Genomic DNA, 20043 nt, shown 5'->3' with positions numbered 1-20043 from the left:
TGATTCTCTGAAATGCCAACAGGATTAGAACAGCACCGGGCAATGCCGGGTACCCTAGCTCGTACTCCATATAATATTTTAAAATTGTAAATAATAAAAAGAAAGCATGAAAAATAAATTTATATAAATATATTAAGAAAAGCAAAGGGAGCCCCGAAGAGCGAGCATTCAACATAACACTTTAAAAGTGGAATTTTGAACAGTGTTTCTGCAAAAATGACGTCATTAACAAAACAAAAATGAGGTTTAAAATGCATGGTTGTTGTATATCTCTGTATAGTGAGAGTAGATTGGAGAATGGGGGTGGAGGGGGTGGAGGGAGGAGGGATATGGCAAGAGTTCAGGAGGACCTCACATCACCTTGCTCTTTCAAGGCAAAAAAAGAAGTAACAATTGAGAGAGAAGAATAAAAAAAGAACTTTCACCAATGGTGCTATTGGTGCAAATCAAACGTGTTTATATATACTTTTATCGACATACCACTTAATACAAATAAAGTGTGCTTATCATGAATAAAGTGTCATCTGATAGCCTTGTTGACATTATCATGCTCCCCTTTGCTTACTGAGGAGATGACAATATGGTCTCCATGATCTCGTGAGATTTAAACCCTGAGCTGCCAACATACCACACTCATTTATAAAAACAGCTGCAGTGGTTCTGGATTTCTGGTAATTTACTACTTTGGTGCAATGGAAAGAAAAATAAAGTCCTCAAAAAATTCCTACAATTATCCAATTTCGTTCTGAGGTTTGGTTCGAGATATAAATGATGGTATTTAAGTATGTTGTCCATTGCAGAAACAGCGAGTTTCATTGGACTATGTGAGCAATTTAACGAGAAACAATTTCATATCAATGTAATGGTTTAAAATGGAGCAGCAAAACGAACATGAAAAAACTTTCATTGATAGTTTAAAACCGATTTTTAAACTCACATCAGATGGACTCAAATCAATATCCTAATAATGCGATTGCACAAGTCAGTCAAGATAATAAGCAGACTTCAAATGCCGATTGATCATACGAGTCTTCTTCTTGCATATGGCAGCTTAACTGTCAGGGTAGCTATCATTTCTTGGAAGTGCATCTCCACCAGTGCCCCTCTACCAGTACACACTGGTACTCATTTTGCCGACCTCGGAAGGATGACAGGCTGGGTTAACCCCCTGGTGTATTAATTCAGTGGCCAACGGGGCTTGAACTCAGGACCTTTTGGATCCCAAGCCACCACCCGAACCACAAAGCCAACACCAGGCTATCATACGAGTATAATTGCAGTTTTCCAGACTTTCAGCTCATGCTCTGATGGCAATGCCACTGTAACAGGATGTTTATCCTTGATCTGGGGTGGAATCTTTCACTGGTATTTCAACCATTTTGTTTATTAGAATATTAACATGCTCACACGAAATGACATGTTAGGTACACATGGTGTTCTGATGTAATTATTTAAGATTAACCATGCAGATACATCCTAATATTGGAAAACTCACATGACGAACAAAAACTCCCAATCCCTTTTCCATGTTCCGAGATCTGCTTATGGTATAGTGTTTGACTATATATTACATGAGGGTTACTTTTAGCAAATGCTTCATGACCATAAGACACGGAGATAATGATACCAACAGAAATAGATACATGCAGGTTGGTATCGTCAACTACAACACAAAGAGACAAAGCACAATGGCCATGTGAGAATAATATTGAAGATTAATAAATAAGGCAACAGTGAGAAAAGGATCGAGGTTCAATGCCGAAGAGAATAAAAAGTTGCCCTAATGTTAAGACTTACCGGTGGCCCTCGTGGCCCAACCACTGATAGGCCTGGTTCTCCAGGTGCGCCCTGTAAGCACACACAGTCATCATAAGCGATGGTATACTAATACCCACATCTCACTTGTAAACATACTTGCCTGGTAATTTGGCATAAATAAAACTCTCCAGGCAAAACTTTTTTTTATAACTTCAACATGTGCTTAGTCAAAAAACAAAATACAAGGTGTTTTCCCACTTGATTGAATTGATGCATGCAGCCTACCTCTAATTACAAAAGGAAAGGTAAGAAATAGAAATATGTCTTCAGAAGACATGATCAACGCCAAAGTTGATCGTGTAATGGTTTGAGCGTGTGCTCTGAGTGTGGGAGGTTGGCGGTTTGAACCATGGCCAAGTCATACCAAAGACATTTAAAATGGTAGGCGCTACTTACTTGCTTGACACTCAGCATTTAAAAAGGAGTGAGCACGGACAAACAACCAGATAGGTTGACAATCACAGCTAATGATTGATGGGCTTTAATGGCCTCCTCGTGTGTTGAAGTTCCTTGTAAGGAAACTCATGTAAACAAAAAATAACAATTAAAAAAAAGAAAACAACATATACATGCATATATATATACAGTATATATATATATATATATATATATATATATATATATATATATATATATATATATATATATATATATACATATATACATATATATACATACATATATACATATACGAGGTGTGTTCAAAAAGTATCCAACTTTAATTTTTTGTGCGTAAACAAATGAAGCTAGGGAGGCATGGTTTGGTGCACGAATGTAGGCGATCCTAATCCGTATCCGTCAATATTTTCCCACCTGCAGAAGCTGTCAGTCGCCAACAGACCGCCGATGAGTGAGGAAGTGAAAGTGAGTGCCGTCGGATTTTCGTTTTTGACAAAATGATGGAAAAACTTGAACAACGCTACTGCATCAAATTTTGTGTAAAGCTTGGCAATTCCCAAGTGGAAACGATCCGCAAGATTCAACAGGCCTTTGGGAATGAAGCAATGGGCACCACACAGATAAAAGCGTGGTACAACCGCTTCAAAGATGGTCGCACATCAGTGGAAAGCGAAGTATGTTCTGGTAGGCCATCAACATCCCGAAATGAGATCGTCTTTGACCAAGTGAGGACCCTGCTGATGCAGGATCATCGAATCACGATCAGAGAACTTGCAGACGAGGCGGGCGTCAGCATTGGATCCGTTCATTCCATTGTGACTGAGGATTTGGGCTTAAGGAGAATCTCAGCGAAGTTCGTGCCAAAGCTGCTAACGATCGAGCAGAAGCAACTCCGTTTGGAGATCGCACAGGACATGCTGGAGACTGTGAACAGCGATCCCAACTTCAACACAGTGATCACTGGCAATGAGACCACAGTGATCTGTCATTTTGTCATAAACGAAAATCCGACGGTGCTCACTTACACTTCCTCACTCATCGGCGGTCTGTCGGCGACTGACAGCTTCTGCAGGCGGGAAAATATTCACGCATACGGATTAGGATCACCCACATATGTGCACCAAACCACGCCTCCCTAACTTCATTTGTTTACGCACGAAAAATTAAGGTTGGATACTTTTTGAACACACCTCGTATATACGTAACATGAGGGGCAGTCAATGAGTAACCTTAAAATGGTGATATAATTTTGAGAATGTAATGTGTGTAGTAGCAGACGACATATGTTATATATATATATATATATATATATATATATATATATATATATATATATATATATATATATATATATATATATATATATATATATGTAAGAGTCATGTTTTGCATGTTGTAGATCTGGCAACATTGAGCGTATGTCAGTAGAGCAGTTCCAAGATGGCGACTCCCTTCGAAGCATGCACCAGAGAGGAGCAACGTTCTGTCATCCGTTTCTTGAGAAGTGAGGGTGTGTATCCCAGTGAAATCCATCTCAGAATGAAAATGCAATAGGGTGACGCATGTTTATCACTGCAGCAGGTGTACGACTGGGACAGGATGTTTAAAAGTGGAGTTCTTTCAGTTCGTGAGTGAGTTGTCAAGGCACCCACCTTGCATACACTCTGCGGAACCCCAGCACATTGTGAATGACATGGTGTGCTGAACCATGGCTAATGTTCAAGTAAGAGACCACTTCATCCAGCGTAATGTGATAGTTTTCTATTAGCATGTGCTCAACTCCTGCAACCATTTCTGTTGTGTCAGTTGTGTGAGGCTGGCCCGAGCGAGCAGCGTCTGCCACACTGAACATTCCACCTTTAAGCTTCCTGTCCCAGTCGTACACCTGCTGCAGCGATAAACATGCGTCACCATATTGCATTTTCATTCTGAGATGGATTTCATTGGGATTCACACCCTCACTTCCAAAGAAACGGATGACAGAACGTTGAACCTCCATGGTACATGCTTCCAAGGAACCGCCATCTTGGAACTGCTCAACTGACGTCATACACTAAATGTTGCCAGATCTATAACAGGCAAAACATGACTCTTACCCATAGATATAACATATGTCATCTACAACTGCACATATTACATTCTCAAATTAATATCGACATTTTAAGGTTACTTATTGACTTCCCCTCGTATATAAAGCTCATTCTAATCACTGACTGTCTGATATTAAAGATAGTTGCATTACGGATGCAGGTGAGTGACCCGAGACAATGGGGAAGCATGGGAATTTTGTGTGTCGACAGACATCTAAGCCGCTACACCAAGAAAAATCACAGAACCATTGGAAAGCATCTGCAAATGAAAATATAAATAAATGAAAAATAAATAAATGAAAAATCAAATGCATGTGAGCGGTGACCCGAGACAAAGGGCAAATATGGTTCATATGCTTACACAATGTGTCAACACACCCCGCTAGTGTATATATATATATATATATATATATATATATATATATATATATATATATATATATATATATATATATATTACCCCGGTTAAAATAGGTGTACCATATCCCTGTGTCGTAAGAGGCGACCAGGGTTGCGTCAGGAAGGGCATCCGGCGTAAAACATGTGCCAAATCACTATGCGGATCATACGGATGATCCGCTGTGGCGACCCCTAACGGGAGCAGCCGAAAGAAGAAGAAGAGGAGGATATATATATATATATATATATATATATATATATATATATATATATATATATATATATATACATATACATACATTCAGTATATGGGTAAATTTGCAAATAAAATCAGGTTTGTCAATGTAGTTTCTTTCAATTTCAAAGCCGTTATTCCATTCTTAACTTGATAAATATATGTGGGTCGTTTTGAAATTTTTGTGGATGTTTTTCATGAACATGGTGATACCTTGCAATCACCAAAGATGAATTAATCCTGCCAGATGTGAAAGCAGTCCCCTCCATTATTCCACGTGTCTACCCAAAAGTTCAATGCACATTTTGCTTGCAGTACGGCAAGGAAAAGATGGCAGCATGGTCATTTCCGGCACTTAGGGCATCCATAGATTTGCCTACAAGGCCTGTTTGATCTCATCCACATTCTCATGTCTGATATCCCTGTTATGGTCCTTCATCCAAAGATATGTGTAAAATCCTGGTAAAAATATTGCTTCAATTCCACCGTAGAATGATATCAGCCTTCTGAATGTGTTCCTCATCAGTTCCAGTGGTTGGTCAGCCATCACATGCAGTCTTCAACATCTGCATGCCCTACCTGGATAACTTTCACCAAACTTCGTATCGTTTCAGAAAAAGAAGACTGGTCTTTGAAAAACCTCCATCACAAGCTGATGAATCTCCCGTGGAATGTTACACATGAGAACAATAAATCTTACACTTACACATGTGTCCAGATGTGGAAAAACTCGTCTGCAATGCACCTCCATCCATTGTTCAGCGGGAACTAGCAGTAGCAGCTGTACTTTAGTACAATACGAGCAAGGAACGTCGGTGTTACTACTCAGCATAGTGACATTGGAAAAGCTGCAGGGAGGTCAGCATGGAAGGATCATGTACCATTTTTAAAAAGGCCCATCTATAACTCATTGATGAAGTTCTTCTTACTGCCCGCAAAAGCAATTTTCAATTGTGTCAGAGGTGAACACTTTATGGATAGGACATAGCATTCAGTGATCATCTGTTCTGTAATCTCAAGCCTCACCTTCCTAATTTGCATGTACACACAGAAAGCAAAAACAATGTTCATGTGTACAACTTGATTAATTTAAAAAAAAAAATTAAACTGCTATGCATGATTACGCATAATATAAATGACAGTTGTTACAATTTCAAACTAAAAGAACCACTTTCAGGCACATGCTTTCACCAGGGATCTCATTCTGGAAATCATTCAGCTCGGAGGTCAGAGTACATCTCTCCAGTGGATGCTGAATGACATTGGCCAAATTAACTCGCCAAAGACAATCACTGTTCACATGCTCAAAATACAAGCACCTTCCACCCACCAGTCCTGCAAATGATGGCAAACAGCAAACACCCCAATTATACAAAGCTGATTTGCAATCTAAATACCCAATGGAATGTTCATTGTGTTTGCGTACAGCTGGCAAGGTGATTCTTCTTGATATTTGAGGGTATGGTTGCTTCCAGATGTTTTGTGGCCATGTTGCAGCAGTTGAAGAAATGGCTACTACAGACAGTATTCTTTGAGAAAGACTGTCCATATGAAACAGGAAAATTGGCATCATGATTCTTGCAAGAGAAGGAGATGGTTATTACCCAGCACAGGAAGCACAAAGTGGGATTAAGCAATTGGTTCAGTCTGTCTGTCTCCATTTGTCAGTATATGATCGAGGAACTAATTAATTTCAACTGAATTACATATTTTGAACACTGTATAACATGAATAGGAAGAGAAACCTGCAGTTTAGCAGTACTTCGCTCTGAATTTGGCAAATTGTACAGAATCAAGAAAGCATGCAGACGCACAGAGTAGCCAGGTAGGTAATCGTTTTACTGTCTGAGTGTCTGGCAGTAAAACAAAAAAGAAAATTTTCCAAACAAAAATCTTACTGTTTTTAGGGACGTCATAAAGGAAACAAACAACAAGGTGGTGCAAAAGACGGTGCATCAATGGCGGTAAACTTGCGGAAAATTTTTTTTTACAGCCTTTAAAGTTTCTTTTATTTAAATTACATTATATAATTGAACATTGTAAACACAAATTTTTGCCGAAATATTACACCATTTTATGCCATCTCAACGAATCAAATTTTCCGCTTGAGCTCTCAGCCTTGGAGAATATCGAGATTATTTTTCTTTTTTGAATACATAGTCAAGGCTCATGGAAGAGCTGGAACACAGAATTGATCAGGGCGCAACATAACAAAAGGAACGGCAGAAGGAGAATAGGGAAATGCCAACAGCATGGCGGAGGGAGAAAGTATACGGAGATGTACAAACAAGGAACGCCGGTAATGATGAGGGGTAGGGGAAAACACAAGGGGTGGACAAGATGGATACAAAAGCAAAATTTGGCGAGGGGTCGATGGTGGTTTAATGGGTCGAGAATAGATCATGGTTTTGTATGGGGATGATTTGAGATGGTAGTGAACATCTGTCTTGAAGACCTGGGGGCGAAAGAATGAGATTGAAGAGTGTGAAGTTGGTTCCACAGGTGGGGAAAAAGAAGAACAAATTAGTGGAGGTAAGCAGTGATTCTGTATTTTGGCGGTTTTACTCGAAGGGGGTTGCTGGTGAACCACGTGCATCCTGCAGATACCTGGGGGTAGGTACAAAGCATGGAGAGTGTGCAATACCAGAAAGGAGGCAGAAGCTATCTTTCATGCCATCTTTCTCTTGCTGTCCACAATCTACTCATTCCCTCCAGATGCATGAGCATCAACAAAAAGTGTGTGCCAATGCTCTTTTCAGAGCTTACTGACTATTGCATGCAACAACATTTTCTCTGACATCACACGTATCCACCCTCTACACCTCTCAGGAAACATCACATTGCACCATCTTCTTCTCCCCCCCCCCCCACTTTTTCTTAGGACCAATGTAAGCCTACTGGCTTACAGACGGTGAGCGAGAGGCTGACAACACGCCTCATATTCCCCTCTCTCTCTCTCTCTTTTCCTTCCCTCATTTCCCAGCATGACTATCGCATCTGTGTTAGATCTGTGATAAGTGACTGATTAAGAGTGGGCGTATGTGCAAGATGTAAGGATTTATCTTTTGTGGCACTGCCTTGTGCATACATGCCTTTTCGTTCAATATCATTACAAGCCCTTTTCCAAACTGTCAGTTGTCAGCTTCCATTGGTTAAGCATAGTGTGTAGAGCAGGGAGTTCATCCCCACCATTCTGACACGGGTAACCATTAGCCATTGTGTCCAGATACGGTAATGCTCAGCCATATTTGATCAAAGTGGCACATTGGGAAGCACAATCCTTATCTGGGGTGATTATTTGCTGGGAAGGTAAAGTAGGATTGAATGCTGGACCCTAGCTAAATTAAGCATCTCAGATGGTGTCTGTGATTGCTTCGCAACCCGTCACGCCACGGAATTATCCGTGGTTCCTCGGCTTCAAGATCGTCGGCCGGAAAGTGAATCTGAGAACTCCCCTTGTGATTCCTATCGGAGGCAAATCCGTAACATTTGCTATCAGGAATGTGGATTTTAACCCCCTCGACACCGTAGCATTTGGTATCAAGGTGTGGAACATTTGGAACCCCTCAATTTCGTAACATTTGGAGTCAGGATTGTGCAAGTTTCAAAATTACAAATGGAGTGCAGCAAGGGCAAAAATTTAATGGAGACAGCTATGTTTAACCAAGATGGACAGGACCAGATGGGATTAGAAGATATGGAGGAAGCTGCATCCCAAAATGACACTGTGGAAAAGGGAGCAGTCGAGGGTGCAAAAGAGATGCTGGTAATGATTGGTGGTCCCCACCCCATCCCCAAGAGGGCACGTTCTCTCCCCCCGAAGCCATACCATAGGACAGCAAGTTGGCAGTGTTAATAACAGCTGATATGATGTTGATGATGATGCAAAAGGTGGCAAAATTGGAGATGAGACAAGTGGACCTAAGGGAAGGCATGATGGGTGAGATGAGGACTATGCATGTGGGACTGGTAAGGCTGGATGCTGGACAGGATGAGGTCAAGGCTGACATGAGGACGATGGGCAATGACATGGTGGTGAATAATGAGGTGATACAGGGAGAGCTGAGTGAAGTGACTGAGGACGTGGAAGATCGGCGACACGAGATGGCAACCAGTCATGCCAGTGGTAAAATAGAAAAAGTAACGGAAACAGTGACACAAAGGATAAGGGAAGAAATGAGACCACGGGAGATAAGTATGGTAAAAACATAGCCGGAATGTGAGTTAGCAGATAGATTATGTATAGAGCCATAACGCGAGAGTTTATTATTTAAAACTCAGACGGAAGCATCACAGGAGAAAACTAGAAAGGCACTTGGTAGAGCACATACCTCCACCACAAAATGCCTCATCCCCGAGAACATATCGGGCCCAATACATTTTTGAAATATCATGCGATGCAGTGCTATATCATTTTTGGTCCTTTCTCTCAATGGTGAAGAATCACTTTTAAAATTCTCATCGTCGGTTCCGGATCCGGACCTTCATCAAAATCTAGTCAGTTCATTCTTGTCCCACACTGAACCTGTCGACAAAATTTCATCCAGATCTGTCTACAACTTTTTGAGATATCCTGCACACAAACAGACAAACAAACAGATAGACAGACAGACAGAAAGGGGTGAAAACATAACCTCCTTCACCTTCAGTGGCAGAGTTAATAAAGTGTGTGAAAAGAGAGAGAGGATTGAGGCACGTGTGGTGGAAAATTTATGCAGGTTGCGCGTGACCTCATAGAAGAGCACATCCATGCAGCGGAAGCTGGCAGTGTCCCTATCGAGAGGTGGAGCCGGTATGTGCAATGAAGTACGTGGACAGCACACACATACATGGTAGGAATGGGGAAATTGGGATTCATACAGGGACTATCCACAGGGATGTATGGTTATGCGTGTGTGGTTATGCTTGTGCAGTATGCAAGTCTTGCGCACGCACCATCTGAACTCACACCCAGGGCGGCGACACAAGTCCGAGCGGTGGAGATTGTGCAGCTGTCTTGACAGTTGTGTGCTTTGGCATGCGGCGAGCAGACGTGCCATGTGCGTGAAGCTACCTGATGCATGCTTCTCAGCACGGGTGTGTAGGAGGGTGAGTGTGCAAGTGAGGGTGAGCCACTGTGAGCACTCGTGTCTGCGGGATGGACGTGTGTGGCGGTCATCGAATCACCGGCTGGCGATGCATGTGCCTTGGTGCACGTTGAGCTACCTGTGCAGGAGACTTAAATTGCATGCACTGGCCCCCCAAGTGTGTGCACATGTGTGAAGGTGGTGAACAATGAAGGAGGGAGTGTAGCACTGGTGCCTGTGGGCAAAGTTAGTATGGACCATGAGGAGATTAGAACACTAAAGGAAGGGGGGATGCATTAATGACCGATGGTTCAGTTTTAAATTGAGAATGGCTTCCCCATTGTCTTAATGGTACGAGTCCTGTTCAGGGTGAGTCGACCAGAGGGGTGGATTGCTGCATTTGAAAGCATGTGTGCAAGCAAGCCTTTGGACGATTGAAGTGAAGTGAAGAGTGAAGGGGTATTAAGGCGAGATTTGGGAGAGGTGGCTTGGACAAATCCTAGAGATTTGGAGAACAAATACAGAACCTTGGAGAAAAGGTGTGCGAAACTGAGACAAATTTGCACGGTGTCTCCATGCTAATTGGGCAGATTAGCAGGGACACCGAGACTGCAGGTAGGGGCCACGGTGGGACCGGGGAGTGTGCGCGCCAGACTGACAGGCGTGCATGAGGTGGGCCTTGCCGAGAAGCACGACGTGACGCACAGTGTATAAAGGTGTGCCATGAGGGGATCGTGATGAAGGCATGGCCAGAGTGGGTGGGGTAAGCGCGGCAATGGTGGAGGCCTGTGGGCCGCAATGGACGTCCCATGTGCGTTCCGCGTGATTGCCGAGTGAGCACCACAGGACATCAAGGCACGAGTGGCATGTCGGTTTGTGGAACTGTGCCAGGTTTCCCTGGCATGCGTGCGCCAACACGAAGGCTGGAGCCTGGGTTCGTGGGGGAACCAGGTGGCCCAGAGGGTATGTTTAATGTATAAGAGCAATTGACTGAAGCAGGCAGATTGACTGAGACAATGGTAGGATTACAGGGATTAGGGATATTTTAAATTGACGATTTTGGGTTTTTGATTCCCTTTAAATTGAAAGACCGAAGATTTGACGAAGGATCAACAATGGACAGTAAGTGTGCCATGAGTGGAACACAAGATGATTTTGAGTATCGCGCAATAAAAGTCTAATTAATGGAAAGAAAACCAAGTTGAAAAAAAAACTGAGAAAAATTATGCTTGACTGCTGTTTCAGTCTCTAAAATAAAATAAAAACAAGGGCTTTCATTGGGAAGCATCATTCAGAGTATATACATATACATATACATATACATATACATATACATATACATATACATATACATATACATATACATATACACATACATACATAATAAAGAAAGACCCACCCACATCTCTCACCTGTAAATGGAGGGAATAGTCAATCAGCTATCACCTAATGAAGTAAACCCAGGTGGCTGGGATTATATAATTAATTGACACCTCCCACACTCCACGAGTCGAAGAAGCTCAAGAAGCAACCCAAGAAAGCCGACACAAGGTAAGCGCTTTGCTGTTTAAAGCCCTCCCAGAGTTCCTCCATAGCTATAAAGACGTTCACACATAGTACACCCATGATAATCCAATGCTATACACCCCCTCAGCTGCTGGACCAGTTTCATTGCTTATTGGTGAATCATCAGTGAAAGCGCAGAGAGCAATGCATACCAATGAGGCTCCCAAGCATGTACCATGTGCAAACGTCAAAAGCAGTCAACATATAAATAAGGAAAGACCCACCCACATCTCTCACCTGTGAATGGAGGGAATAGCCAATCAGCACTCACCTCATCAACTAAACCCAGGTGGCTTGGATTATATAAATAATTGACATCTCCCACATTCGCTTACCTTGTGTGTGTGTGTGTATATATATATATATATATATATATATATATATATATATATATATATATATATATATATATATATATATATATATATATATATATATATATATATATATATGGACCGTTCTAGAAACTGAGACCCCAATGCAATGGCACACCACAGTCGCAGTTCTAGAGTAAGTTATTCCATTTCTACATTATCCAGATAGGGTCCTCCCCTTATGTCTAATGGGTTACAAAGAGAATATGCATCGTGAAGGATTATTTGGGTTTTCCCCACTTTTTCCACATCTTCTACTGACATTATTGAGCACTCTCTGCTCACCACCCCATTTGCATATGCGTGCCAAAACCACATTTGAATCGGCACGCCAGAATCAAACTGTCAACTCCACCACAATAGCCTATTCGCAGAAATTATTTCCCAATGCCTGTGATAACTACCCTACCTGCTTCAAACACTCATCAGACTATAATTCCATCTCATTCAAAACCCACCATTCAATCTCGCCTTTCCAACCTTCACCCACAGCAAACAACACCATTGCCAGACAGTGCCGCTTCAGCCATGACTCCTCCAACCTCCAGATGTTCACCACTGCAACCACCTTCCTGAACCTCCAGATCATCAATGTCGCCTTGCCACAGGATGCCTTCAGACAGCACTCGCACCCAAGCCCAGCGCTGCCATGAACGGAGTCTGTTGCACGTGGGCACAAATGTGCACTCCCTGTTCCATTACATTATTGTACCAGTAAAGACCACCTTGTTATCCAACATGCCATCTGCTCCTCCCCAGGCGTTCAGGTGGCGATGCACGACAGTGCCATGTTAAGTCGGGAGCTTGGGCTTGTGGCACAGTCCAGGATATTCTAAGGACGCTTCCAAACCAGCAAGCATGCAGAGAGGTTGTCGTCACATTGGAGCACATCTCGGCCAGTGGGCACGCTGCGCTAGATGCCAAGAAGGCAGTGCGTGCGTGACCCTTGCTCCAGGCAACCACACTTACAAAAGGTGGGGAGTCGACTCTGGCCCCCACCAAGCTCCATCCCTGCTGAGGCACTTAAAGATCAGAGCCGATTGGAAAGAAAAATAGGCTGTTTGCTAATCGGTGAGCTGTTTGCTGGTTGAGAGGAATGGCGAGGAATGCTGGGGAAGTGAGCGTTCCGTGCGCTATCCAGTCCGGGCGCAGTGTGGAGCGAGAGACCAGACGAGCAATGCCACCCATTAGATAGTGCTATTTTATACACGTTCTTTCTCTCTTCCGACTCGTCTACTATGGACACACAAAGAGTATCAGCGACGCCCGACCAAACGTTCTTTTCAGAGCAGTTACTGACTCGCATCCTGTCCATTCTTCATCTAAAGCACTGACACCGCATCCCGGTCACACCGCTTCAACATGCACCCAGACACCCCTTTATTCCTCATTTGCCCCACTCTCACCTTCCCAACACTTTCCCCACACCTTGGACCAGAACATGTCCATATGTTTGTGCCGGGAAAACAAGGAGGTCGCCAATGCCTCAGCTTCTCTTATCTCTCTCTCTGATCTACTATTCCATGGAATGAACCTGATGGTGCCTGTAATGTTAATATTATTAAGATTGTATAAGCTATATAGATCGGGGTAACTCGGCTCTTTGTCCCTTTGCTATTTCATGTATGTCTTTTGTCGCACCACATCCATCCTGTATGTCACTACTGTGTGGATGCCTCTGTGAATAAACCCCTGGCTTCACTGTACCACATGCTTTTCTTCACTCTCTTTATAAATAAACCTCTGTTGATTGTTCGTGTTAATCTGCTCATCATGTCCCTTCTTTCATTTCTCCAGCACAGTCTGCAGTATTGTTACATGGGAAGTTTCACCCCATGTGATTTGCTCTCATTAGTCAATGCGTACCCACAGTTCTCACTCTGCCATACTTGAATAGATAGATGGGTAGGTACTGAGGACACAGACCTCGATTGATGGATTCAGTTCCTCAGGTAAACAGTCAGACAGAGAACCCTGTTGGAGTTGACAAGTTAACTGACGCTTCGCAACCCGCAGGGGCAGTGGAGTTATCCGTGGCACACGGCAGCTTACGGGCATTCAGGGGGAACCACAGTACTTCCCCTCATGATAATCCCCGAACCTTAAGTCTGCGACAATTTTATATATATATATATATATATATATATATATATATATATATATATATATATATATATATATATATATATATATATATATAAACAGGAATAAATTCCTGTGTGGGGCTCATGTGAAAAAATTCTGACTTGACCTAGGACTCAAACCCAAGGACCTCATCGCTTACGTGGTGACAGCCCACTGAGATATTGAGTCCTCGGGTTAACCTCAGAAAATTCTCACACTAACACTGCAAGCTTTATAATGGCCAACATTGTGTGTGTGGGGAGAGAGAGTGAGAGAGAGTGAGAGAGAGTGAGAGAGAGTGAGAGAGAGTGAGAGAGAGTGAGAGAGAGTGAGAGAGAGTGAGAGAGAGTGAGAGAGAGTGAGAGAGAGTGAGAGAGAGTGAGAGAGAGTGAGAGAGAGTGAGAGAGAGTGAGAGAGAGTGAGAGAGAGTGAGAGAGAGTGAGAGAGAGACAGAGAGAGTGAGAGAGAGTGAGAGAGAGTGAGAGAGAGTGAGAGAGAGTGAGACAGAGTGAGACAGAGTGAGTGAGTGAGTGAGTGAGTGAGTGAGTGAGTGAGTGAGTGAGTGAGTGAGTGAGTGAGTGAGTGAGTGAGTGAGTGAGTGAGTGAGTGAGTGAGTGAGTGAGTGAGTGAGTGAGTGAGTGAGTGAGTGAGTGAGTGAGTGAGTGAGTGAGTGAGTGAGTGAGTGAGTGAGTGAGTGAGTGAGTGAGTGAGTGAGTGAGAGAGAGAGAGAGAGAGAGAGAGATAGCGAGAGAGAGAGAGAGAGAGAGAGAGAGAGAGAGAGAGAGAGAGAGAGAGAGAGAGAGAGAGAGAGAGAGAGAGAGAGAGAGAGAGAGAGAGAGAGAGAGAGAGAGAGAGAGAGAGAGAGAGAGAGAGAGAGAGAGAGAGAGAGAGAGAGAGAGAGAGAGAGAGAGAGAGAGAGAGAGAGAGAGAGAGAGAGAGAGAGAGAGAGAGAGAGAGAGAGAGAAGCTATTTACATTCCTGTTGAACTGAGGTAGCTGGTGAGGATTGAGGGAAAAGAGAATGCAGGTAAAGAATTCCAAAAGTGACGGAGTCAGGGGAAAGAAACTGGAAGAGTACCTCGTAGTGTTAGGCCTCGGGACATATACAGTATGCAGTGCTGTATATAATTATATCTGCTGATTTCATACAACCATTTAAACACACTACTTCGTCGTTGTAAATGAGAAAATTAATTGTCAGGACAATGGTTGTTCAGAGATTTAAAATGGAGTTACTAATTCCTTCCATTCTCCACATAGTGCAGGCAAACGGAACATTTTCACAGCATGCATGACCCTCCAGCCCAAAGTTCTGTAATTTTGCAGTGAACATGTTCAAAAATATTGACTGACACTTTTTCAAATAGAGAGAATTCCAAGTAGTTCACAGTGAAAATAATACACTGAGCCATGACCCCAACACACAAAAATCCATCACGTGGGATAGATAGGGCCAGCCGTTGTTGTGAAAGATGAGAGGAGTTTCTTATCTGTGTCTTTCCCTTTCGTCAACTCCCTTGCTGCTTCCTCTCTCCCACACCACACCCACCACTCCATGACTATCTCAGATAGAAGTCCTTCAAGAACAATTGATTGAGTGCAGTAAAAAAGGCAATAAATCTGTTCTGTCAAATTTGCCTATGTAACTTCATCCTCTCAAATGTTTGCTCTGTACGGTCAGCCACTGCTGAGTTGAATTATTTTCATTGACGAGCAACCCAGTTGTGGTACGACCGAGAGGAATGTGACTGGGAAGCGCAGGGCCAGCAATAGCCTAAATTGCCAGAGAGCTGCAAAGTCCAAGCTGCCACGCCAAACTGGGGCCATGAGTGTCAAGAAGGGTCAGGATCGGGGTTACAAATGTGCTCGATCCTCAGTGTTGACGGCTTGCAAGAGGCGAAAACAGCCGTGATAGTTACAAACAAATTAACTTACAAAATTCCAGGGACATGGCGAGGACAAAGTTGATTGGAATCTCAAACCAGTGCAGTACCCAATCCCAGCAATGCAAAAGCTGGACCTCCTTTCAAAATAAGAGTTCAAGATGAAAAAGATGAATATAAGAGATGAAACTGTGAGCTAAACCAATTCAAACTGTCATAAACTAATAAACTAATTAGCTATGACGTTACTGTAATCTTGTTTTCCATCTCAATTTGGGAAAGTGTCGGTCAAAAGGCTCTGAAATTATTTAGAACAAAAATGAGAAAAACCTGAATTGTTAAGACAAGAATAACCTGAAACTAACTTAATTTTGAAGGCCGACATTAAAAATACCGAATCTAACCCAGGATCCAAAAATCATAGTCAAATCAGCTTTCATTTTATGACAAATAAAATAAAATAAAAAACCTCATGATTATACCAAACATGTACGTGCACCACACCAATGCATGCAGTCTGATCTGTAGATTAGAGGGCCCACATCGTGCGGTCTTTGCTTGGGCCAGGTTCAGTGATGGAGTGCAGCTGTAGATGGCGCCCAGGGCCTACTCAGGCCACCCAGCCTTTCCGTCTTGTTTCCGCAAACAAATTGGTCACTAATTAGTGTGGTCATGCACCGTCGCCTGTCGGCAGCACTTGCCTTCCCCCACACCACTCCCTTTGCACCAATGCATTATTAGTCCTTGCAAAAACTTAAGAGGACCATTTCATTCCCCATCCATATATCATATAACATAATTGTGGTTTTACTTTAAATAATCTTAACCCAGGCATAAAAAAGTAAATGCCATTCCAAATGAAGAAAATAGAGAGGGAAGGGGTTAATATGGCAAAGAAAACGTTTTTTAAAAAGTCTTGCTTTCTTTCAAAATGAAAAAAAGACGAATAATGAAAGTTTTTCAGGAGGAAAGACAGGATGAGGAACCAAGGGGGAGGGGAAAGGTTTGCAGTGAGGGGAAAGGGGGCAGCAGGCAGGAAATGTGTAAGGGGACAGCAGGCAGGAAATGTGTAAGGGGACAGCAGGCAGGAAATGTGTAAGGGGACAGCAGGCAGGAAATGTGTAAGGGGACAGCAGGCAGGAAATGGATAGAACAAGTGGAATGGATATATGAGATGTGAGGACTCCATAAGGAAAGAGGGTAAAGAGGAAATAGAGAGGAGGACAACATTAGAGAGCAAAATGGGAAAAGAAAAATTCAGGAGGGAGTGGATGGGATGGGGGCACAAGAGGAAAAGCATGAAGAGAGACAAGAAAGGGAAAGACATGAAAATAAGATGAACTACAGAAATTGCAAAAACAATGGAATGAAGGTGAGAGAGGAGGGGAAATGAGTAGCACAGAGGGGTGAGGGAGTAGGGGAGGGAGAGGGGAGGACAGAAGATGGGAGGCAAGATAGAGATATAGGATAGAGGAGAGAAAGGAACAAAATTGGAATGAGGAAGATTGGAGAAGGGAAGATTGTTAAGGAGACCACAGGGGAGGAGCACACCAAAAAGCAAGAGACAAAAGAAAGGAGGTAGGGTGAGGAGAGGATGTTGGAGAGGTGGATAGAGCAGAGATTTATTTTGGGAGGTAGTGCACCGTACATACTCACCGTTAGGCCCATGCTTCCTTGCGTTCCCTTCCAGCCCTAGACAGGCAGCAGGCAGCATTGACAACTTCCAGCAGCCCATCTCTCCCTGTGCCGCAACGTGCTTCGTCCTCACCCCTACTTGTACAAACCGTACAAGCAGAGGCAGACACACGATCGGACAGCAAACATACACACACCTCCCAGTGTTGTGGCCCTGTTATGCCCAAATCTTTTCCTATTACTGAGTTCCAAACTGAGTTTTCATTGAACTGAAGCAATTGCCTTTTAGCTGGAATTTGGCCAAATCTCTGGCATTTTGACAGGCCAAGGTACAATGGAAAAGTTTTTCGTACAACTATCAGGTTGCTGCTGCTACCGTTGTTGTTGTTGTTGTTGTTGTTATTGTGGTTGTACTCCAATATTGAAAAAAAGCATCAAACTGCAGTTGTTTGAACATTTTTCAGGTGACAACTGTCGATCAAGCTTGTACTTCCTTTATGTTTGTTGGACACCTGTTTTCTTTGCTTTTTCTACTCAAACTTAATGTATCTCCTTCTGAACACCTTGCATGCTTATCTTGTCTGTGAAATGGAAATATATCCAAGATTGTGGCATTATGAATTTTTTTGAAAATACCATAAAAACAACAACAAGAACAACATCAAAATTTATAATCTTACTATTCACAACTTCACTATGTTCGTAATTATACCATATTGAGAACACAATGTGACCAACAAGGAACTTTGGCGCAGGAGGAGGCCATTCGGCCCATCATACCTGCACAACACCAACCCCAGTATCATCACCCATCCACACGCAAGCTACCTCCAAGTGCTGGCAATATCCCTGCACCCCTCCATCTCCAATACTTCTAGATACCTTTCCAATTCCAATTTAAACTTATCCACTCTTTCTGGTGCCACTACATTCCAAAGTGTTAATTGGTTGAAAGAAAATTATAACTCGAAGAAGGGCCACGAGAAGATTTAAAATGTTGAAATTAACGTCTTACAGAGCACATTGAACCCAAGTGAAAGATTTTTAGAATGGTGAACTAACTCGTATTTGCTTGAAAATCTTTGGTCCAAACATTGGGTGAAATTTGTGGGAAGAAAAAGAGAAACTTTCCTCCAAGTCTGTCCTTCACATTCAATTTCACGGTGCCAATCACCAAATCAGAAACAATGATATACCCTTGGCCAATAACTGCTTTGTCCCTTGCAGCGTAAAGCCAAGAACATCATGAAATACCATCAAGACAACATGGCATCACCTCCCGGCCTTAACATCAAACACTCCCATCATTCCAAGCCCCACTAAAATATAAGCCCATCAATACGTTTTTCTCACTCCTGTTATACTTCACTGATCCTGAGACTGTATGCATTACTTCAATACAGAGGAAGAGGTGGGCAGGAAGTTTGAAACAGGGTAAGGAACAGACTGCTATGGAGTAAAAGAGCGAGTAGGCCAGAATGAGGATAAAGTGGCAAAAATGACTCTCAGAAAAAAAAAGAAAAAAAAAAACAACTCGCATGACAGGAGTGAGAACAGAATAATAATGATAACAACTTGAAAAATTTACCGGAAATCCATCTCTTCCAGGAGGACCCTGCAACGAAATCATAATAATCAACCGGACATGTAAGTTAAAACTTAGTTCACAGAAATAGGAACAAAACAACGCTGTACGTGGTTAAAAAATGGCTGTCCTCGACACAAGAACTATTTTTGAATATTCTACTATGGGTTGTTCTGTCCCACGTTTCCCTCCAAGAATTCAAGCATGCATGCTATCTCATGTCATCCCCCATCCTGACACATGACATATTGTTACGAATCTGGCAGCCATGAGCACTCAACATTCAGGTCCCAAGCTTAGTTATGTCGATAAGTATGTGTACAGTTAGAATCCATCCCCTTCTGGGGAATGGAAATTACATGTGTGTGCTACGGATTATTTTATAGCTAGGATTTTTACATCAACAACGCCAACAACAACACTCTGCTCGCGGCATTGTCAACGCGCGCTCACGAAGCATTTCGTTCTTGCTTGGCGCCAAATAAGGGTATGCGTCATTTTCCGGCCAATGGGCGACGAGCAGACCAGAGCCGGGGCGGTCCTTTGCAAGAAGGCGGAGCCGCGACACGCGGTCCGCCCAACGAGAGCAGGCCACAGATGAGCAGACCGCGCCCAAGAAGGACGATGAAAAAAGAAGAAAAGAAGAAAATAATTGCGTCCCGTCTGCTCGAGCGCGCTTCGGTCTGGTCTGCGTCTGACTGCATCGCACGCATCCGAGGCGTCTCGTCTGGTGCAGAACTACAAGAGGTCGACCATCTCATCACGAGAGATCACCTCGTCTCGCCTCCTCTGGGTTCGGCTACCCTGGTCCGTCCGGAGCTCCGGGAAGGGGTGGACGACAAGCCACGTGCTCGCGGCCGGGTAGCCAGC

At 43.1% G+C, this 20043-nt stretch overlaps 1 protein-coding gene across 19 annotated transcripts in view; it reads right to left on the bottom strand.

Annotated features, from left to right (window-relative positions):
* The window catches only part of LOC147027055 (uncharacterized), a 138559-nt gene extending 119317 nt beyond the window's left edge, over positions 1–19242 (bottom strand). For 13 of the 19 annotated variants that reach the window (XM_085883167.1, XM_085883183.1, XM_085883168.1 and 10 more), the window contains exons 1-3: positions 19177–19233; positions 17610–17645; positions 1798–1848 (exon numbers count right to left, since the gene is read on the bottom strand). In XM_085883167.1, coding sequence (XP_085739293.1) covers positions 1798–1848; positions 17610–17645; positions 19177–19218 — 129 coding nt within the window. In that variant the 5' untranslated portion in view covers positions 19219–19233. Of the gene's footprint in view, positions 1–1797; positions 1849–17609; positions 17724–19176 lie in introns of those variants that run through there. The other 6 variants (XM_085883171.1, XM_085883174.1, XM_085883180.1 and 3 more) reach the window with 4 other exon arrangements.
* Between the last annotated feature and the right edge of the window lie 801 nt (positions 19243–20043).

Source organism: Eptatretus burgeri, chromosome 5 (assembly GCF_056783735.1).
Source record: "Eptatretus burgeri isolate ZD-2024b chromosome 5, Ebu_testis_v1, whole genome shotgun sequence".
Lineage (NCBI taxonomy): Eukaryota > Metazoa > Chordata > Myxini > Myxiniformes > Myxinidae > Eptatretus > Eptatretus burgeri.
Note: the sequence above shows the minus strand (reverse complement) of the source record. Positions and strands in the feature narration are given on the sequence as shown.